This window comes from Leopardus geoffroyi, chromosome B2 (genome assembly GCF_018350155.1).
Source record: "Leopardus geoffroyi isolate Oge1 chromosome B2, O.geoffroyi_Oge1_pat1.0, whole genome shotgun sequence".
In the NCBI taxonomy this organism is placed as follows: Eukaryota; Metazoa; Chordata; class Mammalia; order Carnivora; family Felidae; genus Leopardus; species Leopardus geoffroyi.
The window spans coordinates 143,397,928-143,421,820 of record NC_059332.1 but is presented as its reverse complement, the minus strand read 5'-3'; the positions used below and the strand labels follow the sequence as shown (position 1 = coordinate 143,421,820).

The window sequence follows — 23,893 nt, the reverse complement described above, 5'->3', positions numbered from 1 at the left end:
GCAAGCCAAGGAGAAAGGCCGTGGGAGAAACCAAATCCGCAGACACCTTGATCATGGACTTTCAGCCTCCAGATACACTTCTGCTGCTTAAGCCATCCAGTCTATGGTATTCTACTATGGCAGATCCAGGGAAGTGAGTGTGTGAGAGTGTGTGTGTGTGTGCACACATGCCACCATGTGCCCATGCGTGCACATATAATGCGAGTTAATGATAAAAATTTGAGTGGTTACTTGCAAGGCAAAGCCTTCTCGTTGAGTTAATTCTAGATTGCTGAGTCACACGAGTTATGTTGCCCAGGAGAAGCTCCTTGTAAAGGATGTTGAATGAAAAGTCCCATCTTCCCTGTTCCATTCGTCAATCCATGGAACCCTTATCGGAACAACAGCTCCTCTCCTTAGTACTGAAGAACTGTAGACTGTTTCCAGAAGAGCCAGATTTGAATTCCAGTCGTTAGGACTGGGATATGCCCTGTTGCCAGCAGCTAATAATTTGGAAAACCGAAATGACAGGATAACAACGTGGTACATGCTCCCTGAGTTTGAGAACATTCTGCATCCTTCTTTGAACCTCCTCAACATTCAGTAAAGTGCCTTGCTCCACTGCAGGGACTCAAAAAATATATTTATTTATCAACTGAGTGAATACAAACAATATAAGGCCTAAATGTACAGAAGTATCCCATTCAACTCCTCCAGTCCTCAGAGAAAGGCATTCTTTTCTGGAATTTGTAAATTAACTACTCAAAGTTTTAGATACTCTGCCCTTATACATCATTTGGATCCACAGGTACTGCTTTTTTCTTTTTTCTTTTTCTTTTCTTTTATTTTAATGTATTTATTTTTTATTTTTATTTTTATTTTTATTTTATATCTCTACAGTCTATTTTAAATTGTGTCATCATGAACACACTGAAAAACGCATCAGGGGCTCATGGTGAGAAACACTGTATCGTCACGAGGATGCTTTAAAATAAAAAGATTCCCACCGAGAAAGAGATTAACTCAGCGCTTTTTAAAATCAGTACTTGCAATGCTATGCAAGCCAGTCCTCACAGCACAATGACAAAAGTTATGAGAATAACTTATGGAGTCACTATTTGTTTCAGCCTTATTCCTGAGTAACAACCACCCCAAAACTCAGTCTCTCAAAACAACAGCAATTTCTGATTTCCCCTGATTCTGTGGATGGTCCGGCCACTTTTCTGCTGGTTTCACAGGGCTCGCTCGGGTGAGTCATTGAGGTCTGGGGAGCCTGGCTGTTCCTCCTCCAGGACGCTAGACTGGTTTCCCACGCAGCCTTCTCAGGGCTGCATTCAGGAGCGGAAGGTGGAAGCTTCCAGTCTATGGGAGGCCCAGGCTCCAGAACTTATGTGACATCTCTTTTGCTACAATCTACTGGTCAGAGCAAGTTTAGAGGAGACGGAAGTTTAGAGCCCAGTTTAGAGGAGACGGAAATAGACTTCATCTCTTCATGGGAGCAGCTACAGAGAATTTATAGCCACATTTGATGAACCACAAGATTGCAGCAGATTCAGAGTCACCTTAACTTTCTCACTTGGTGAGCAAAAGAGGGATGAGTCAGGGAAACGGTTCTCCTGAGCTGGTGCTCTTCTGAGGAGGGAAACTGAGGCACAGCCTTCCTTCCCGGCCAAGAATGAACCTGCTGCTTCCAAGACTGCCCGGTGCCCACAGTTGCAGAAAAGGATCCGGTCATAGAATCAACAGATCAGTTTACCCAGAAAGCTGTTGCTGACCTCCCTGGTTCTCAAATTTGGTGCACGTTGGAATTCTCCAGAGAGTTTTTAAAAATACCGAGGTCTGTCTGGGTCCCGTCTCCAGAAATTACAATTTCACTGGTATAGGATGTCGCTTGTGTATTGGGGATTTTTTTAAGCTCCCTAGGGGATTCTAATGTGCAGCAAAGTGTGCAAAGGATGGGTGTTTAAACTTGAAACTGCCTTTTCTCCGTCGCAAGAAAGATGCAACTAATGCTTATCTATCTGGTCATTTGTGATGTGTACACGGAAGGATAATGTCACACACACACACACACACACACAGCATATTCTGGTAGATGCTGATGAAGGAAGCTTGCTTTCAAGTGTTTAGGGATTTGCAGAAGGGTATTTTGTGGAGAACTGAGCTCTCTAAATGAGGAATAAGACACCTTGTGGGCAAACAGCCGACCCTAAGGTTCAGAACAAACTAATATATCTTGTGGTCCATTTGGTTTCCTTAACCCTGGGCCACTGGAAGTGAGTCACCAACAGGGGAATACCACATTTATTTGAAAAAAAAATAAAAATAAAAAAAAATTTAGCAAAGCCTCTTTGCAGTTACTGAGTCAAGTTGTAGGTGCCTTATCTGTCTTTGGCTATCTAGTAAAGGTGCCTGGAATTCTCCTAAACACAAAAGCTTTACACAGGTCCTTTGGAATGGTCATTTTTTTTTTTTTTTTTTTAGCTGATTAAAAAAAAACAGCACTGAGCATAGCAAACAGGAATAGAAATGTGTCCAAATATCTGATAAAAGCAGAAGTATAACTTCTCCTGGGGAACCTGCTATTTTACTCATTCTTAAAAATGAACATCTGGGCACTTCCTACTGGACTTCGGGCTTGTGTCAGGGTGTGTCAGGGTGTCGGAGCGAATTTCTCCATTGTAAGGACCTGCAGGCTAATTTCAGGGGCAAGACATACGAGTGAAAGCCAGCAAAGCACTGGCATTGTGGGATAACCCAGTGATTCTAAAAATGCCATGAATCCACTCCAGTGCCCGGGAAGCACCAGTCCCATGGGCTCACTGTTTACTTCATCATGAGGCTTCAGCAGTAGTCTTTGCCAGACCAGCTGCAGCGACATCACCTGGGACCTTGTTAGGAATGCACATTTTTAGGCCTCTCCCACACCTGCTGAATCTGAAGCTCTGGGGGCGAGGTCCACAGTCTGTGTTTTCATGAGCCCTCAGGTGATGCTGAAGAATGCCCAAGTCTGAGCACCACCGCAGTGCAAATCTGAAAAAGGGTCGCCCTTGAGGATTTACTGAAGATCTCACAAAGGCTACATCTCAGAGAAATGGCACCAGGGCTCAGTTTTGCAATCCATATGGATAACATTTAGGAAAGATAAAAGAATGTTTGAAAATACATCTCGTGACTTAGAGTTTCGTATAATGGTTTATGACCCAAAGCTGGGAGGGAAAGTCTTGTGATTCTTTTTTCTGTAGGAAGATCCCAGGAGTCATGGGCTATCAAGAACACTGCAGGGGGGGGGGGGGGGTTGAGGGGGTGGAGCACCTGGGTGGCTCAGTTGGTTGAGCATCTGACTTCAGCTTAGGTCATGATCTCACGGTCTGTGAGTTCGAGCCCCGCATCGGGCTCTGTGCTGACAGCTCAGAGCCTGGAGCCTGCTTCAGATTCTGTGTCTCTCTCTCTCTCTCTCTGCCCCTCCCCTGCTCATGCTCTGTATCTCTCACTCTCAAAAACAGATAAACATTTAAAAAATTGTTTTAATCGGATACCTTTAAAAAAAAAAAAAAGAACACTGCAGGGTCTGGTCCTTTCCATCTATACCCCAAGGAAGGGAGCTGAGCAATTGTGAATATCAACTCTGTATACAGATGACAAGACATCCTTGCATGGCCTAGTGTAGATGTGTCTTCAGTCTGTCTCTGTTCATTTTCACTCCTCTGCTTTACTGTAAGGGTGGCTGTATCAGGCTCACCAGAATCATCGCAGCTTAACCTTGCCTCCTCTGTGCAAAATCTTTTCACATGGATCGCATGATCTTCACACAACACCCTGGGACTGGTCCTTCAGTAGAATTCACAACCAGTGTGGACAATCCCATTCAGGTCAGGTTGCGGTTTGGATGGAGGTCCCTTACCGCATCTCCCCAGGTGGGACCTGCATGGCTGCTGGCTACAGTGCCAACAGCCACCCCACCTTAAACCTCAGCCCCCAGAGCCAAAGCCACCTTCTGAGGCCACTACTGGGAGATTTTCTCGGGAGACGCCAAATAAGGCACAGTATTTGAGAACGGGACCACACACATCCGAAATGAGAAACAGTCTTCTTTTTTTAAATTTAAACAGGGAGGTAAAAGCCCTGCATAATTTTTTTCCATGTGACAAATGAAAAAAGAGAGACGTTCTTAAAAAGAAAAGAATCCAAGTAAAGTAAATATCTCTTTAAAGGGTATTTTGAAGGCATGAGGCTAACTAAACATTTGCCCATCATTTCTACTTTTCTTGTCCAGATTTTTTACAAGTGCTGCCCATGAATTTTGTGGACTGCTAACAAAGGAACCTCATTTTTCATAAATTTCTCTTTTTCTTTCCCAAAACTAATCTGCTGGATTATGTCATAGTTTAGCAATGTTCAAGTTCGCTGACATACCCTTTTGGACCTCGGGTTTTCTTTGTGTAATTTTTTTGAGCCAAAATATCAGAAAGGAAGGACTCTTTAGTCCTTAAAGTGGTATATGCAAGTAAGTTTGTAGCACTGGCCATGACACTGTGGTATTTGTATCATCAGCAATTCACAGATTATAATCTCCTAATCTCAGGATATTTTATTTCTAATTCTTCATCCTGATCTCAATAAGCGAGGAAGCCAGTTTAAAAAAGAACATTTTGTTCTAGCCTTTCGTATTTTTCAAGCCAGCTTTCTGAAAACACAGAGTTCTTCAAATATTATTTTATGCTGAGGCTATTTTATATTCCAATGCAAAGATAAATTAGTTATCACGAAGATCTCAGAAGCAAATTTAAAACATGTGCATCCACCACAGAAATGCAGGCATTTGCAGGTACCACAATAATTCTGCAAGACACAAGGACACTCTACAGTATTTCAGGGATGCTGTGGTCCCAGCAAACCTCAGAGACATTGAGGTAACTCTCGTGCAATAGCATCAATTAAAATTTGGCTGAAGGACAGCCCTTTTCCTGCCAGGAAAAGACAATAACCTTTAAGGACATGGACTGGATTTACTCTAGGCCAGAATGAGTCCCCATCTGCCCTCTGTCCCAGGCTGGGAAAGGTTGGAATGTCTCTTCCAGTCCTATCACACACCCACAAACCTTCCTCCAAGTTTCTTAGAGGAGAGGCAGGCAAGGAGTTTCATTGCTGATCCACTGTAACCAGAAGGAACTTAGCAGAGCTGGGACTTTGCAGATTACTGAATCCCATGCCCTCCATTCGATGGGAAGAACTAAGGCCCAGTCTGCATGGAACATTTGTCAGGACAGCAGCAAATCTGAAGCAGAGAGAGGCCAAGCCTTGGGTAACGGTTGACTCCGCTATCCCTCAGTTCTTTATTCTAAGTCCTGGTTCCTGGGCCTCCCCAGCCTGCATCTGCATGGAACATGGCCTTGGAAAGGTCAGGTGTCCACACATCTGGCTCAGATGGAGCTAGGGGATCCAGGATGGGCCCATTGGGGGATTTCCTCCTCTGCAAAGAAGGTGAGGCTTTGGTCCGTGGAGGGGCAGAGAGACAGTCGGTCGTGACTGTGTCCTCCAAGTTCATTGACAGAAGTCACCATCCCGGACACCCTTCACTGAGGGCTCTTATCACAGACCTAACTCACACAAGACAGGCAAAACTGGGAAGTCCAGGGGCCTCAGCTCAACATGCTGGTGTCATGTAAGCCTGCTGTTCACAAGGGCAAGGCTTGCAGAGACAGGTCCTCTGCATATCAATCCCATCCCGCATGGACAGTCATGGTTCCATCCTGACAAAGAGAAGGTCTTTTTCGGCGAGGCAAGCAGTCACTGAGGCTAAGTAACACTGCGATACCAGTAAGCATACAGTGAGATTTGAATGTTTCATTTGATAACACAATTTCTCACATGGAAAAGAATCAAAATATAGTAGATAATAAATGCCTGCTATGTCCAAAGTGCTTGTAAAGAGGTGAAAATCGGCCCCTACTTTTTGGAGGTACCAGGTGAGCTGCTATTGCAGAACTGGGGAAGGGAGCTTAATTCCTTCGGGAAGAGTCTGTGTGTGCTCTTAGAGAAGATGGGACTTGAAGGGGACTCAGTGGAAAGAAAACATAGATACTGTGAAAGACAAATAAATGTGTGGTGAACAGCATTCTGGGTGGGACAGCTTCCTCACAGGCCCGGAGATGCAAGACTGCACTTTTAGGGGATGACAACAGACTCTGTGGCTAAAATATGACAAGTAGGGGAGAGGGGAGGAGGCATAATCAGAGAGAAGGATGGATACCTTTTTATTTGTATTTTTTTTCTGGTAACTTGAAGAACTTTCCAGAAGATCAATGTGTTAATCAATCATTAGGTAGCCAGGCAGTGGGCTGATGTAGAAAGTCCTCTAGGAAATTGTGACCTCTTTGGGAAAACAATCCTCTCTGCAGGAAAGGGTTGATAACGCTCTACTTAAGGAATGTGGGGCTCTGGTCACTGGCAGTCCAAGGGGGAGAAGGGAAAAGTGAATCTTGGAATGAAGAGACTGGTTCTCGAGTTGGTGTCCCATAGGCAAGCTGGGTAACACCACACACACGGCGGTCAGGACTGAGGTAGTAGCTGAACACACTCAGTGTAGAAATTACAGTCCCTATCACAGGATTTACTGTCTAGACAGTCACCACAGTTAAACAAAGCCAGTTCTTGGAGAAACATCTATTTTTATCAGGAGTTAAGAAAAGTCCTGGCATGAGAAGCAGCTTTACAGGTGTGTTTCTTCCACCTGACCCTTCATCTTATCCAGATCTGCTGGCTAGCAAAGGCCACTCAAGGGATGCCCAGGTGGCTCAGTCAGTCGAGTGTCTGACTTCAGCTCAAGTCATGATCTCACAGTTTGTGAGTTTGAGCCCTACAGATCCTCTGTCCCCCTCTCTCTCTGCACCCCCCTCAAAAATAAATAAACATTTTTTTTATTTTTTTTTTATTTTTTTTTCTCTTTTTTTTTTTTTTTTAATGTTTATTTATTTTTAAGACAGAGAGAGACAGAGCATGAACGGGGGAGAGTCAGAGAGAGAGGGAGACACAGAATCTGAAACAGGCTCCAGGCGGTCAGCACAGAGCCTGACGCGGGGCCCGAACTCACAGACCGCGAGATCATGACCTGAGCCGAAGTCGGACGCTCAACCGACTGAGCCACCCAGGCGCCCCAATAAACGTTTTTTTTTAAATGTTCCAAAAACTCTTGTCACACAGGATAAGAGCTTGCTTTTCTAAGGAAACTGTAACAGACAAGACGATGGACAGAGTGAAACAGATCCTTCCATCTGCCCCCAAATTTCACACTGTACTTACAAACGTTTCTACTATTGCTCAGAAAACTGCCATCAAACTTTGCGATTCTTAAAGCAGTGGTGCAGGACCTGCCCCTCCCACTCTGTCTCCACAGTGGAGACCATATGCCTGACAGGCAAGCACTAACCATAAGGGAACAACTCTCCTCCATCAGTCACCAGGGCCAGATGCTCATGGTGACTACCCATCAGTCACAAACGTACCTGTGAATCAGATGGTAACTGTCAACAATCTCCCAGAAGCACCAAGAACACCTCCCTCGGGGCTCCCCCATCAACAATCTAGCCTAGAAGAAGAGCCAAAGATTCCTGCTTTAGAAAACACCAGGGCCCTGACTTTACTCGTTTCTATGCCCTGTTTGCTGTTAACTTCTGATCCCAGATAGCTTGGTACCTCCCTTCCTCTCCAAAGTGGGGCGGCATGGTAGGTCGATGGAAGAATTACAGACAAGTGGAAAATTCTAATCTGTTGTTGTAACAGTTTCTGCACGTCACTGAACCTTGGGTGCTACGTATTTTTTAAGATGTAAATTGCGTTCTATTTATGATTATTAATGAAACTGACAGAAGGAGATTTGAAGTTTCAGGACAATGCCCTAAATCTGACTCTCTCTGTTAGATAAGAGTTCCCTAGAAGGATTCACCAGGACTCATCTGGCATAAATTGATATAATAGATCTAGACATTTTGTTTCCATTTATAAATGAATCCCTTCAAGGATATTCCTTGAGATAAATGATGGAAAGACCAAGGTTCAAACCCAGTGGGGTGATCTTGGGAAAGCCAGCTGAACCGTGGAGCCCTGGTTATCTTGTCTGTAAGCCTTGGAGAATGACACATTCAGAGTGCTGTTTCAGTAATTATGTGAGATAAGTTATTTGAAAATACCACACAGTATATGGCACATAGTAGGTGTTAAATAAGTAAATCTCACACCCAAGAATGCAGAGCTAATGATGGATGCCAAAAACCAAGGCGATGTTTAAAAGAATATTTCCTGGGATGCCTGGGTGGCTCAGTTCATTGAGCATCCAACTTCGGCTCAGGTCATGATTTCATGGTTTGTGGGTTCGAGTCCCACGTTGGGGTCTGTGCTGACAGACAGCTCAGAGCCTGGAGCTTGCTTCAGATTCTGTGTCTCCCTCTCTCTCTCTGCCCTTCCCCTGCTCACGCTCTGTCTCTCAAAAATAAAGAAACATTAAAAAAAAATTAAAAGAACATTTCCTACTGGGATGATGAAGGCATAGAAGTCATTTCCTTTTTTTTTATTTAAAAAAATTTTTTTTAATATTTATTTATTTTTGAGACAGAGAGAGACAGAGCATGAACGGGGGAGGGTCAGAGAGAGAGGGAGACACAGAATCCAAAGCAGGCTCCAGGCTCTGAGCTGTCAGCACAGAGCCCGACGCAGGGCTCGAACTCACTGACCGAGAGATCATGACCTAAGCCGAAGTCGGCTGCTTAACCAATTGAGCCACCCAGGTGCCCTGGAAGTCATTTTCTTTAAAACAGAGGTACCAAGCTATCTGGGATCACAAGTTAGCAGCAAACAGGGCAATAGAAATGAGTAAGTCAGGGCCCTGGTGTTTTCTAAAGCAGGAATCTTTGGCTCTTCTTCTAGGCTAGATTGTTGATGGGGGACCCCAGAGGGAGGTGTTCTTGGTGCTTCTGTATGGGTGTTCTTGTTTGGGGTGCGGGTATTCACAGGGGCTGACTGGAGGAAGCTGAAAGCTTTATCTCCCAGAATAGGATGGGATTTAATAGGATGGGATTTAAGATGAGAGTTTTGGGCAGGAAGACTCCCCTTTGACAAAACCAGAAGCCTTCTGCTGGATTAGGGAAAGGTTCACTTGAGATGGCGACGCCCTCAGCACAGAAGGACTTCCAGAACAACTTTAAAGAGACAATTTGGCGGGACGCTGCAGAGATGAAAACATCAGAACAGGGATAGGACATTAACTCAGTTGCTCACTTAAAACCTATTCAGCCCTTGGGGCGCCTGGGTGGGTCAGTCGGTTAAGCCTCCGACTTTGGCTCAGGTCATGATCTCCTACTCTGTGGGTTGGAGCCCCACGTCGGGCTCTGTGCTGACAGCTTGGAGCCTGGAGCCTGCTTCAGATTCTGTGTCTCCCTCTCTCTCTGCCCCTCCCTGACTCACACTCTGTCTCTCTCACTCTCAAAAATAAACAGTAAAAAAAAAAAAAAAAAAAAAAAAAAACTTATTCAGCCCTGAAATTCAATGTCAACAAATGTCCATTTCTAGTCCCATAATTTAGTCTCACAATAAGAAAAGGAAAAAGGAGGAGGAGGAGGAAGAGAGAGGAAAAAGAAAATTAAACTAGATTACAGGAAATTTTGTATCCAATATAATTTATAGCATTTGCATTTTAATTATTTCTTCCTTAAAAAATGTCCAAAGTCACCACAATATCATTAACAAACATATAAAGTTAACTGTTATTCCTCTTTCCAAAAGAGTTGTTACCAGAATAAACATGTTTATTTAAGTCTATTTCTTAGTACACCTCATAGTAAATGTTTTAAATTTGTTTTTAAACATCTATTTATTTTTTGAGAGACAGAGACAGAGCATGAAGAACATGAGCAGGAGAGGGGCAGAGAGAGAGGAAGTCACAGAATCTGAAGCAGGATCCAAGCTCTGAGCTGTCAGCACAGAGCCCGATGCCAGACTCGAACTCACATACCACGAAATCATGACCTGACCCAAAGTCAGATGCTTAACCAACTGAGCCACCCAGGCACCCCTCATAGTAAATTAAAAAACATGATTATCTATATAATAAGAAATATATAACCCCAGCAACAATCAAATCTCACTTAAAAACTCGAAACGTTTGGGGCACCTGGGTGACTCAGTCGGTTAAGACTCTGACTTTGGCTCAGGTCATGATCTCACAGTTTTTGAGTTCAAGCCCTGCATTGGGCTCTGTGCTGACAGCTCAGAGCCTGGAGCCTGCTTCAGATTCTGTGTTTCCTTCTCTCTCTGCCCCTCCTAAGCTTATGATATCTCTTTATCTCTCAATATAAATAAATATTTTTAAAAAATCGAAAAGTTTTAGGGGGGATGCTTGGCTGGTTCAGTCAGTGGAACATGAGACTCTTGATCTTGGGGTTGTGAGTTCGAGCCCCACATTGGGTGTAAAGATCACTTTAAAAAAAATGTTTGTTAGTGCCCACTGGTGATATTAAAGGTTGAATAAAGATTTTTTTTTTTACTTCAAAAAGTTTTGGGATTACATATCCAAAGGGAAATGGCACTTACGTCCAACTAACTTTCTCATTTTTCTCCATTGCCATATTTTGATGGCTTATAATGAGGCACATTGTGTCATTAGAGGCACTGAGACTCAGATGTGGAGGCAAGGCAGTGAGGACCCCTGGGGTCGCTGCAGGCATAGGATTTAAAGCAGCAGGACAGAATCCTTTCTTCACTCTTGTCAAAACCATTAATAAACAAAATGGGATGTAGAGTGATTGGCTGTCAGACGACACAACTTGAAAATAATTTTCATTGAAAATGGCTGTGGCTGTGAGGGTGACGAGGACAGGCAATGATGCACTACAAATATCCGGAACTTTCTCACATGCACAGATACAATGTAGACTAGCAGTTCTCAAACTCTGTAGTCTCAGGAACCCTTTACAGAATTATTGCCGAGTCTAGAGATTTAATTTATGTAAGCTGCATTTACCAATATGTACCTTAGGAAAAATTAAAGCTGAGAAAAATTTTAAACATAAGAATACACAAGCTTGCATTCCCATCATATCGTAACATCCCATATCATGTAGCCTCTGAAAAACTCCACTGTCTGCTCTTGAGACAATAGAGTCAAAAAGGCAAATATTGTTATAAAATAGTTTTGATTTCATGGACCCTCCTGAAAGGGTCTCAAGTACCCTCAGGACTCCCTGAACACACGTTGAGAACCACTGATATAGACCAAACCTATGAGTTTTTGAGTCTCCTAAATACCCCCCAGCTTGGGCTCGTCAGAAAAAGAGGTAAAATGGACGAGCCCATGACTTCCCCACCCTTCTCCCACTAGAGACACATACCCAATTTTTTTTTTTTTTTTACATTTTATATATCAGGATTCTAGGTTCATCTTCCTTTAAATATAGAATTCCACACCAAAACATAAACAAACAAACAAAAACACAGTTTTTAAACCACTAATAGAATGTGTATTGTGGGGTATAGTGCATAATCAAAGAAAAAAATATGGTCTTCATTTGAAATATATAGATTGAGGATTGATGCATTAGGTTGTTAGAGCTGTGCAAGCGTTAGATTTCTTAGAAACTCCCAAAAAGTATGTCAAATGAAAAAAGTTCATGAAATACATATTAGCATAAAGAATGACTATTTTATAAGTTAATGTATTTTTTCAGAAGCTATTTACTGAACACCTACTACGTGCCTGTCTCTGGGCAAGGTACAGCATATATGCACTTTTTGATAATAAAAGAGTCAATGAGTGAGGGCACCTGCGTGGCTTATTGGGTTAAGATCCAGACTCTTGATTCCGGCTCAGGTCATGATCTCATGGGTCTTGAGACTGAGCCCCGCGTCAGGCTGAGCTGACAGTGCAGAGCCCGCTTAGGATTTCTCTCTCTCTTCCTCTTGCTCTTGTCCCCCTCCCTCTCTCCCAAACTTAAAAAAGTTTAAAAAATTCAATGAGTCATTTTGAGGATTTGTAAGGGCTGGAGGAAGGATGAAAGGCAGTCATTCACATAGACTCCACAGGGACACTGCCCTAAACTCTGGGGCTCCAGCTCTGAGGGACTTTTCAGAAAGGAAGCCTCCAGCTGGAAGCCTGAACACCCCCCACTGAAACACTGAGTTAGGGGGCAAATCTTAACTGCTCTGTGCTTCAGTTTCCTGAAGAACGCCTAATCATGACTTCCTTTTACTGTAAAGACAATGGAGCTGTCAATATGAAAAAGTCTTGGGATTAAAGCCTTCTGGTGGTGGATTAAGACACAGGTAGTTTTTAATTTTTTGTTGAAGAACAACACATACAGAAATGTGAACAAAAGACTAGGAGCACCCAGATCAAGAGATGGACTAATAGAGAGCCCTCTCTGGCCCCCAGTGGTCACTTCCCACCCCAGGGAAACTGGTAAAATAGCATAGATTGACTTCCAACAACATAGATGACTTTGCTTTGTATGCAAGATACGCTCTTTTGAGTCTGGCTTCTTTAGCTCAACATTATGTTGTGAGACCTGCCCACACTGTTGGACATAGTTATAGACCATGCATTCTCAGTTCTATGGAACACTCCACTGTGTGAAGATGTCGTAATATAGGTCACATACATAGCCTTTTAGCCATAGAAAAGACCAGAGATTTTCTCTTATCCAGAACGAGGGATCCACACATGAAGAAGAAGGAGGAGGAGGAGGGAGGGAGGAGGAGGAGGGATCCACAGATGAAGTTCACCATCTCTTTTCTTTTTTTCTTTAGAAAAGAATTAAATGTTTATGTATTTTTGAGAGAGAGAGAGCGAGCAAGCAGGGGAGGGGCAGAAAAAAGGAGACACAGGATCCAAAGCGGGCTCTGCGCTGATAGCAGTCAGCCTGGTGTGGGGCTCGAACGCACAAACAGTGAGATCATGACCTGAACCGAAGTTGGATGCTTATCTGAGCCACCCAGGTGCCCCTCACAATCTCCTTTCTATTTGAAATTGATCTGATCAAAGGAACTTTTGGTTTTCCTTCCATGTCAAGATTAGAGATGGTATTAGCAATTTTGACCAGGAGTTAGGGAAAGGAGAAGGGGGTTAATATTTTGGCAGCTGGCTCTAGGGGACTCTCTACCTAATTCCAAAGGAAACTGGTAGCGACCATTTCTCAAAAGCAGCAGCATGTCTGGAGCTTCTGGGAGGAATAGCATCCTGCACCCAGAGGATGCCAGTCCATGTGTGGTAACTGATGAACAGAGTAGATGGTGGGTGGGAGGGGAGACGGCACCCAAACAGGATACAAAATAAGGGCACCTGAAATCACCACTTTACAAAATAAAATTATATTTATTACAGAATAACACAATTTCTTGTTCACACATCCCACCTGTGACATTAATCAGAGCCTTCACCTAAGAGCCATATGTCATCTTTTCCACCCCTACTAGTTTGTAGATTTTTTTTTTTTTAACTTTGAAGTGGAAGAAGAAGAAAAAGAACCAGAGCTGCCCTAAAAGGAATGAGGAAGTGAGAGCTCTCCAGTGTCTGGCTGGCTATGTCTGTGTGACAACCCATGATGTTCTTTCCGGTCTCAGTAATATTCTGAATTTCCACCTGCCCGCCCCCTCTCGTTTATAATGCAGGACACGTGAAGCCGGTCATTCAGTCTTGCCCTCTCAATCAGTGGATTAGTAGGAGCAGAGTGAAATGCCGTTTCTCCCATTTTTCACCGTCCCCCGGAGATAAGACAAGTCTGGCTGGAGACCCTCTGAGGGTGAGTACCATAAATTCACATCACTAGAGAATAAGCTAGCTAGCAAATCGCAGGTGTCTGAGAGCACCTCCGACAGAAAACAGCTGTACCACAAACACACAACATGTCATGTTACAAAGACGCTGAACGCGCAAAGCTTGGCTTCAGTGTGAAGCCTGAACTTTTTTGGCATGGGAATTCCGGAAAGGTTAACTTTGTTTTGTGTTTACTACAAGTAGCATCTTGGGAATAAGTTTTTGACCCTGGGGGTTAGATGAGATCATCCATGCAGAGCACGCAATACAGTGCCTGACACATAGTGAGCTCTACCCGCCCGCCAAAAAAAGGGGGTATATAATTATTATGTAATTATTTGTCAGATTATTTCTTGATGGGAATGGAATAAGTGAATAAGTGTGGCGTGGTAAAGGTATCAGGTTTAAATAATATAGAAATAAGTGTGTTCAGGTGCTGTCCTTAACAGCCTAAGATATCTAGTAACATACACACAGACTTTAAATGAAAACTTTTCTACCTAACAGTTTCAAACTTTGTGTTTTGGCACTGAAATCGGCCAACTTATTATGCGTCTCCCTCCTCACTCTTTCTCACGTGATTTCTCACAGGCAGAGCCAAGGACACACGGAGGGAAATTCATCGCTGGACAGTCAGCACAGACTCTAATGAAGTTGATAAGCAGTTGCAATGCCGTACGTCCCCCTCTTACATTCATTAATTCCGGTTTTCCAGAAGTCAGAGTCAAAAGATCTTTACCTAATTTTGGTTTTCTCTTTTAGGCAAAAACACTAAATGCCAATAACATGGAGACATTGATTGAATGTCAGTCAGAGGTAAGAAAGCAATTTTAAACACTTTTTATCTGTACTGTGAGAATGTGGAACACTGTGTTTTAATGGAATATTGTTTGGATTATTTAATTATCAGAGTAGAAAATTAACATCATTCGTGCAGTACATTAAATACATTAATTGGGACCTTATAGGATGATAATCAATTGTTGATTCTAGAAGCTAGAAAAAATCAGTGGACTCTATTGACTAATTCCTAATATGAATAAAATGTTGTATGTGTATTTTGTGGGGCAAGACTGGGTAGATCTCTTCAGTCATTTTTAACCAAAACAAATATATTTTTAGGGTGATATCAAGGAACATCCTCTGTTGGCATCATCTGAGGGTGAAAATAATATTTGCCAGCTAATTGGTGAGTTTTGAAAACATACTGATCTTTTATGTAAGTGCTAACAACAAATGTTCTTGGTTTGCAAAACCACAGTACTTTACTAGGAATTTTTTTTTTATAAATGTTCTTTTAAAGACCGCAGAACATTAACACTTAGATGGCAGGCAGGCTCCAGCTCACCAGAGCATCAGGGCACTCTGACAGACAAGATCCTCTCTAGAGCCAACCCCCCAGCTCTTCAAGGGGTTTTTCGTGGGGTCAGATCTCCTAGGCGCTTCTGTTTTAACAATTACAGCATGCATACATATGAAAAAGAGACCGTTCCTTTTCCCTTTTCTTCCTTCTCTAGCCATCCTCTTCCACTTGCCAGTGTAGAAACATATGGCAATGCATTTGGAAAATACAGCTTTTATATTTAGAGGAAAACAAGAGAAAGAAGGAGACAGAAAAGAGAGACAGAAGGAAACTTGTGAGGTGCGATACCCGTTGCATACACATCTTCAGGATTTTGCAAAGATAGAACATCTTGCTAATGTTTTACTGATAGTTCCCAACTGCCAGGTCTAGGTTCAAGCCTTCCTGGCAATTTGTGCCAGCGCCGTCCCAAAGCAGCCGCCTGGAACATCCTAAAGGGGACTGCAGACAGCCTGTTGTAGCTCCCCCTAGTGGCTAAGTGGCTGCAGAGGTTTACCCGCCAGCCCAGCTAAGTGTCTTCAAAATGATCTGGAACAAGGTTCCACTCTTTTTTTATGGCTCGGTGATATTCCGCTGTATTTATAAACCACATCTTTATCCATTCATCTATCACTGGACACTTGGTTTGCTTCCATATCTTGGCTGTTGTAAATAATGCTGCAATAAACACAGGGGTGCGTAGATCTTTTTGAATTAGTATTTTTGTTTTCTTTGGGTAAAACCTAGCAGTAAAATCACTGGCTCGTATGGTATTTCTATTTTAATTTTTTGAGGAAACTCCATACTGTTTCCCATTGTGGCTGAAATTAACGTAACATTCTACTGTCAACTATACTTCAGTTTAAAAAAAAAAAAAAAAGATCTTAAGCAAGTCACTTCCTCTCCTTCTAAGTTTCGTTTTTTCCACCAATGAAGAAAATTAAAATAATCTATTTCACATCAGAAATGCCCACCATAGTTATTAAGGTCAATATATTAAGATGGTTGTTTGTGATCTGCTTGGCTAGGTTTTGCTGATTTTTTGTAGCAAACAGCCAGTGAAGGGTAAAAACAGGAAAGGTGGAGACTTTGAGGAACCTTGGTGTTGATGTTTAGGGGCTGGTTGCTCTGGTGACAATGTGGTTGCTTTTTCAGTTGATTTTTCTCGATTAAAATTCACGCCCTTTGCTTTCTCAGTTTTTCAAAATTATTCCTGCCCCCCCCCATGACATACCATAGATGACATTAAGTGGCTGATGATATCCATTGTCTTATATGGGTCTTTATTTATTAATAAGTTAAATTTAATTTTTCTCTTTGCCTTGTTTTCCTGGCTGTAGAAATTAAGAAGAGAAAAAAGGTGCTGTCTTGGCCTTTTCTCATGAGAAGGCTTTCTCCTGTGTCAGATTTTCCTGGGGCTTCAGAACCAGAACTGAAAACGCCACTATTTGATCAGCCCTTGTCAATCATCTGCGGTGAGGACGACATACTCCCCAGACCCATCCAGGTAGGTGTGCATTTACTTGTAACCTACATCAGGTTTTCGTTGGATGTGAAAGATTCTTGGGAGCTCTAAATATCATTCTCATGCTAATCTTGCTGGGGCCAGGATTTAGTTTTTTCCACTCTTGGAAATGGTGTTTCCACATATGAGTACAGTCAGGAGAGTGCCTAGCTGCTTACATTCTAGAAATTAGCTCTACTTGCCCTCCCTCCTTCCATCCTCATGATCTCATGGAGTTGAGAATGCTTAAAATGTGTACCTTTGGAAAAGTCAACAGAGATGGGGTCTAAAGTGTATGATCAGAAATCCAGTGTTTATATGGAATGACTTGAAAGGAGGGAGGCCTGGAATAATTTTAGAATGTAACAAATTAGAGCTTTCACCATTTACCTCCTCTTAGAAAACTAGCAGAGTTGAGGGAGACAGTTGACAGCAATGGGGCTATAAAGAAAAACTGGCATTAGAGGTCTCTTGTTAACACCATCTCGGTATCATGAAGAACTAACTTTTATGGAGAAGATATTCTAGGACAGGTGAAGTTTGCTACTGTTCACATGCACCATTTTAATTCTTTCTCTTACCTAAACGTAGATTTTTCATGTATTAGTAGCAGCATATGGTTTCATGCATTCAAACTAAGGGTAATCATTTCCTATTCCTACCCCTCTTTCCTATAGGATATTCTCACTATTCTGTGCCTTAAAGGACCTTCCACTGAAGGGATATTCAGGAAAGCAGCCAATGAGAAAGCCCGCAAAGAGCTAAAGGAAGAGCTCAACTCTGGAGGCGTGGTGGATCTGAAAAGTCTCCCTGTGCACCTTCTGGCTGTGGTCTTTAAGGTGAGTTCACAACATTGCTGCCAAATCATCTGCAGGTGGCTCTGACACATTAATTTTCAGAAAATAAGAAATGGGCTCTTCTCCCTACAAATCAAAGTAAACTGATCCCGGAGTTTAAGTTTTTTTTGGCTAAGCCTTTTATTTTCTTATATAAACATCTGTTTCTATGATCCCAGTTTCCAACAGAAGGCGATACATTAAATTCTCCCCAAATCCTGATGAGAAAAGGCACTTAGACTGTCCCATGGCCAAGTCTGTGCCCCTGAATCTGGCTGCCCCTCAGATGATGGCCTTACTGTGTGTGCGTTGTTAGGAAGTTGATGAGAGAGATTTCCCTAGAGTATTCAAATGCAAGAAGGAAGGGGGCGCAGCCTGTGTTAAGATGATCAGAGGGTCTCTGAGACAGACCAGACAAGGGGACGATGAAGATGCCAGCACATAGTGTAACATAAACAGGACAAACCATCCCCTTTCATCCTCCAGGACTTCCTCAGAAGTATCCCACTGAAGCTACTTTCATGTGACCTGTTTGAGGACTGGATGGACGCCCTGGAGAGGCAGAGTGAGGAGGACAGAATTGAGGCCCTGAAACAGTAAGTTGACAGAGTCCTTGCCAGAGGCCAGGCCCACATGGTCTCCATTTTTTGATTCTTCACATAATTCTCTGAGTGTTTCATGAAAATTGAAATGTTTAGGGAATCAGAATGGAATTGTTTATCTACTCCCAGAATAAAAATCACAAGGTACTTTGGAGACTCCTTTTAAAGTGGTTTTAGCCAAATGAAAGGAAGCACTTTTTCAAAGAGTGGAAAGCGCAAATCCCAATAGGTGGGGGGTCTAAAAACGTAAGTTGTTCAAGAAGGAATGGGGCAAAATCTTAGGTGAAACCCTGAAAACACGCTAAATAGCCAAGTGTAGGAATTTGGGGTTATTCTTAACCTAATAAATGGGTGTCAGGCAAGGCAACAATTCTCCCATAAAAACATCCCCTAAGGCATAGTAGAACATAGGAAGGGAATGTTTTGATCACAAAATTCCACAGCATGTTTCATATTCGTATAATTAATCAAAATGAAAACTATATAAAAACAAATTCCAAAGACAACAAAAACAATTACATTTGTAAATGAAACTGTAACCTGTTAGTGACTAGACAATCTTAAACACCTAACTTTGAAATATCAGCTCTTTCGCCGAATGCTATGAAAGTCTATTTATTATGATTGTCCCAGGCGGCTAAAGATTTCCAGGGAAATAGTTATTGAATTGAAGGCATTAAGAGTATCTGTCCCAAATTGAAAATCCTAATATTATTAGAAGTTTCCCCTTAAAGACATAAGCTCTTTCAAATAGTAACTTCTTATGAGAAATGAAAATGGTCCCTACTTAGTCACCATTGCTTATTTTGAAAAAATGAGGCTTTATAAATCTAATTATTGTTAGTACTGATGTTGCCATTTAAGTGCTACCTTGACCATGTTTATGAACATGCCCTTATAAACTGATTTATGCTCCATAAAGGTTTCTCAGAATGGTATAAAAATGGGTCATCTTTGTGTGATGATCACAGATCAAAAAAAGTAAATGACTGTGTTCCAAAAACACCAGTCTTGCAGTGCTAGAAAGACATTCTGCCTGGCTAAATGATTACTCAACAAAACAATTTTCAAAATGTATTAAACTATGGGGTTTGTTGCAGAAGTTAAGGATTCCTAATTTGAGATCAATACAAATAATACAGGGTTGTGTAATTGGTGTCCTTCCTAATTATAAAGACCAGTGTCTTAGGTCTTTAGGATCTCATGGTTAACCAGTTTCATGCCACGTCTGTTACCACTGGAAGTGTCTGAATAAACATTTCACAATCTTACTGTGAAAATGCACCTTCTTCATTTTAAAGGAAGTCTGGGTTAGGCAGAAACTTTCAACTTGAGACACTAAAGGGAGATAGACCATTAGCCTCCTCTAAAACCAGCCTCCCTGAACTTCATTCCAGGGTTGCAGATAAGCTCCCCCAGCCCAACCTCCTGCTGCTCAAACACCTGGTCTCCGTGCTCTACCTCATCAGCAAGAACTCAGAGATCAGTAAGATGGATGCCAGCAATCTAGCTATCTGCATTGGACCCAACGTGCTGACCCGAGAGAATGACCAACACCTGTCATTCGAAGCCCAGAAAGACTTAAACAACAAGGTTTGTTCTGGTCTATTTCTGACAAACTCCCAATTTGATCTCACCGTTTGTTTGAAAACACCAAGTGATAATAAAAAAGAATGGAGGAGGCTTCTGGGTCGCTCAGTTGGTTAAGCATCCGACTCTTGGTTTTGGCTCAGGTCATGATGTCACAGTTCATGGGATCGAGCCCCATGTCGGGCTCTGTGCTGGCAGTGTGGAGCCTGCTTGGGAATCTGTCTCTCCCTCTATCTGGCCCTCCCTCACTCACCTGTGCAAACAACAAGTTCTCTCTCTCAAAAATAAGTAAATTATTAAAAAAGAGAGAGAGAGGGAGGGAGAGGAAGGAAGGAGGGAAGGAAGGAAGGAAGGAAGACCCAAGTGTAAAATGCCTCTAAGTTTCTCTGACTCAAGGTCAAGTGAAATATGAAATACAAAATGCTTTTGTCATAGTTCTGCCCTCTTAGACTCATGCATTTGATGAAACAGAACAAACCTCTTGTCTCACAGGACTTGTGTATCACACGCCATCAGTCCAACTATCAGTTTGGGAAACTCCTTATTTAGATAAAAATTACTTGAAAGGAAGAGGGTTTTTTAAATCTCAAAAAAAAAATGTGTGTCTCAAAGATAACTTTAATATATATGATTTTTACCAATTTTCCACATGCTCTTCTCAAACACATAAAGATCCCTTACGCTTATTTTGGCACCTCCCTATCAGTTGACCCCCATCATATCCCCATTATTTCTCCTTTTCCTTTAAAAAAATTAAAGATAGCTTTAGGCTGACAACTTGTTTATTTTTCCTCACAGGTTAAGACATTGGTGGAATTCCTCATTGATAACTGCTTGGAAATATTTGGGGAGAACATTCCGGCACATTCCAGTACTGCTTCTGATGACTCCCTGGAACACACTGACAGTTCAGGTACAAAATGTGTTCTCGATTGATGATGACTGTGGGGGAAAGTTCATGCCAGTCTGCCAGTCCATGCCAGTAATGTAAAATATATCTGGTATTTGAAGCAACAGCTACCTACACAAATCACCAAATCAAACTCATAGGACACCATTCACACGGACACCTGTTCTCAAATTTCTGTGCAGTGCCTCCTCACTCAGCTGACACTCGTTCAGCTTCTTTCAGAATCACAAAAACCTTCTAATTTTACTAAGTTAACTTCAGCTAGAGGGTTGTTTCCACATAATGGGCTATGGGTCCATTAAAATGGAATGGATCCAATGAAAGAGCCATCCAAAGGATTAATTTTTTAATTTAAGATCAGCAAATTTTCATTGAAATGTTTTCTCTCTTTTCTCATTCTCCCTCATATTTCCTTTATCTGCTTCTCTTCTGCACCTCAAACCAGGAAAGAAACAAAATTTTAATGTGGCAAATTTCATATCAAGCCCCAAAGTAGCTTCACCAGATTACCTAGGGCCATACTTGATACAAGTAGGGGGAATTGTACTAAAGTTTATTTCTCAGAGAAACTGAACCAGAAACTCAACTGTCCCTTAACTTCCCCCAGACATGTCAACGCTGCAGAATGACTCAGCTTATGACAGCAATGATCCTGACGTGGACTCCGGTGGTGCCATTGGCTCCCCAAATAGGCGGCCCCCAGTACCTGTGGAGACGGCTGCCGGCTGGGGACCCAGAGGCCCCCAGCTCACTTGGGAGTTGAGTCCGGAGCCCATCAGCAGCACTCTTGCCAGGCTGAAAAACTCCCTGAGTGAACTAGACAGGAGGTACTCAGAGCCCAGCCCGTCATCCTCACAGGAGAGCCTCGAGAGCCAGAAAACACACCAAAAACTAACACGAAGCGAGGAGGACGTCGCCATGGCCCAGGCAGGGGCTCATTTGGAAAGTAAGGAAATTGAAGACCCCTTTCCAGAGGAGGTGTTTCCTGCAGTGGAAGGCAAAGCCCAGAGACCACAGGACCTGAAGGTGAAGAACTCGACTCAGGGTTTGGTGTTACTGTGGGGACTAGTGCCCAAAGCCTCCTCCAGTGGCTCTCTGGATGCTTCCTCTGATGGTTCACCCGTGGCTTCTCCTTCCAGTCCCAAAAGAAATTTCTTCACCAGACACCAGTCTTTCACAAAGACAGAGAAGAGTAAGCCCAACAGAGAAATTAAAAAACACTCCATGTCATTCTCCTTTGCCTCTCACAAAAGAGTGCTGACCAAAGCCCCCAGCTGCGTGTCTGTAAAATCCAAAGGCTTTACCAGAGACCAAGTAAAGAAAGGTTTTAAAAAAGAAAGCCAGCTTTCTGGGCGAATCATCCAGGAAAACTTGTCTGAAATCCAGGGCCAAACTGCTCTAGACTTTAGCTCCACATCCTATGCCCTCTCTGTCAGGGATGTGTTCCAACAAGTGGATCAGAGAAGCCCAGGTAGTCCGCCATCTTACGAAGAGGCCATTCGGCGCCAGGCATTGGACCTCTCGGCCTACAGGGGCCAAACAGTCGGGAGCATGAGGGCCAGAATGCTCAGCCAGGATGCTGAACCTCTCCAACCTTTTCATCACGGAGGGAATTTAAGAAATACATGCAGTCAAGAGCTGCTTGACAGGCACAGACTATCTCCCAGGACTGAGAGCTGGAGACAGAGCCAGACTGTACATGTTTCTGTAGAAACAATAGGACACGTGACCGTCACAGGGAGACCTGACCTGCACCGGCCAAGAACTGTATCTGAGTCAAAACAGAAGACTAAGCTGGACCATCTAGTGCGGCGATGTAGTCAGCCAGTCTTTGAGGCTGACCAACTCCAGTATGCTAAAGAATCCTACATTTAGGACGGCAGACCAGACACCATGACATGGCTTATGGCGTCTCTGTAAATGCACAACTGTATAAAGAACTGCTTTGAACTCTGTTTTCCAAAAAGTCGAGAATAAGCTCTTTTAGAAAGGTTGTATAGAGGCCTCCCTAGAGGAGATAGCCACGCAATGGGACTCAGGCAGTGTCTGTGTGTGCCCAAATTCATGCAACATGTAGCAAGTGTATAAAATGTATTAGAGACAAGGTGTTAGGTGCAAAGATGTCTACATGAGTATGTGTGTATTTGTGAACTTGTAGTCAACTGCATTGCTGTTCTCTGCCTCCTGGGGCAGTATTTTGAACACTATTAGTGTTCAATAATAATTTTTTTCCTTTTTATGTTGCCTCAAATGTCATCCCATTTTTCATATTTTCCACAAACTCCATTTAGGGAAAATGTTTAAATCTCTGTTAGAAGTTTCCTCCAGTAAACAGCTTTGTGATAATTACCCACAACGGTAAGAAAAAAGGAGCAGACTGCAAGAACAGACTTCAGTGTTTGGAGTTATATCGAAGGCATTACAAACTCCAGTGAATGAAAAGGCCATCATTAACATTTATGAAAAATAGTGAAATGTGTTCTTTTAATCATCTCATTTTCAATTTGGGTAGATTAGCAAAAATGCATTACATCAATATTAACTGATTTATAGCACTTTGAGTTTCTCTGTGGCTCAGCAATGCCTTCTCCAACAGTGTGCAGGAAACTTTATATGCATGATATGCATTGGGGATCATATATAGAACTTCAATATAATCTCACTACAATAAATTGCCTTCCTTGTTTCAAAGTAAACATATTCATTCTTTACTGATGTGTTGCCTTCTCTTCCTTGGTTCATAGAAACCCACTAAGAAAAGCACTCATGCATTGGTCCATTCAACAAGCATCCACTGAATGTATATCCATTATTCTAGATTAATAGGCAGGCTGAGGATCTTGTCTTTAGAAAGAAAAGATAATCCCTATTCTTTGGTAGTTTGCAAAACCATAAAAATATACCTACTCGAAGCCATTTTCTCAATAGTCACTCAGAGACCAGAAAATTTAATATGCAAATACAGGGTAATAAAACCAATATAATATTTCCTGGTTTTAGTGAATGAAACTCTTCATTACCTTCACAAACCTTGTTTTTATGATGCTCAGTTTGCTTATTCACAAACATAATGGTAAAAATATTTGTCATATGTTAGAACTTTAATGCTCAATGATTAAGATATTTATCCAGTACATTGGAGATACTGGACTTCTATTTTCCTTATTTTATCAACTTCTTTCATAAAACACTGTGTTTTTTATTTGTTCAAAGAATATTTTTATGTTGGCCAACCACCAGATGGCAAAGGCCTATTATTATTTTCAGAGGAGATTTATTGATAATGTGGTACAAAGTTAAAAATGTAACCCAGATTGCTCAAGGGAGCA

The 23,893-nt window shown here is 42.3% G+C and overlaps 1 protein-coding gene across 1 annotated transcript; it reads left to right on the top strand.

The window, feature by feature from the left end:
- The first annotated feature begins 13,602 nt into the window (after positions 1-13,602).
- On the top strand, positions 13,603-23,260 carry LOC123609241 (T cell activation RhoGTPase activating protein). The gene is made up of 10 exons (XM_045500188.1): positions 13,603-13,766; positions 14,372-14,455; positions 14,543-14,596; positions 14,903-14,969; positions 16,463-16,629; positions 17,304-17,465; positions 17,949-18,058; positions 19,462-19,657; positions 20,453-20,567; positions 21,172-23,260. The coding sequence occupies exons 2-10, from the start codon at positions 14,429-14,431 to the stop codon at positions 22,437-22,439; spliced, it is 2,166 nt and encodes a 721-aa protein (XP_045356144.1). The 5' UTR covers positions 13,603-13,766; positions 14,372-14,428; the 3' UTR covers positions 22,440-23,260.
- Positions 23,261-23,893: the final 633 nt, after the last annotated feature.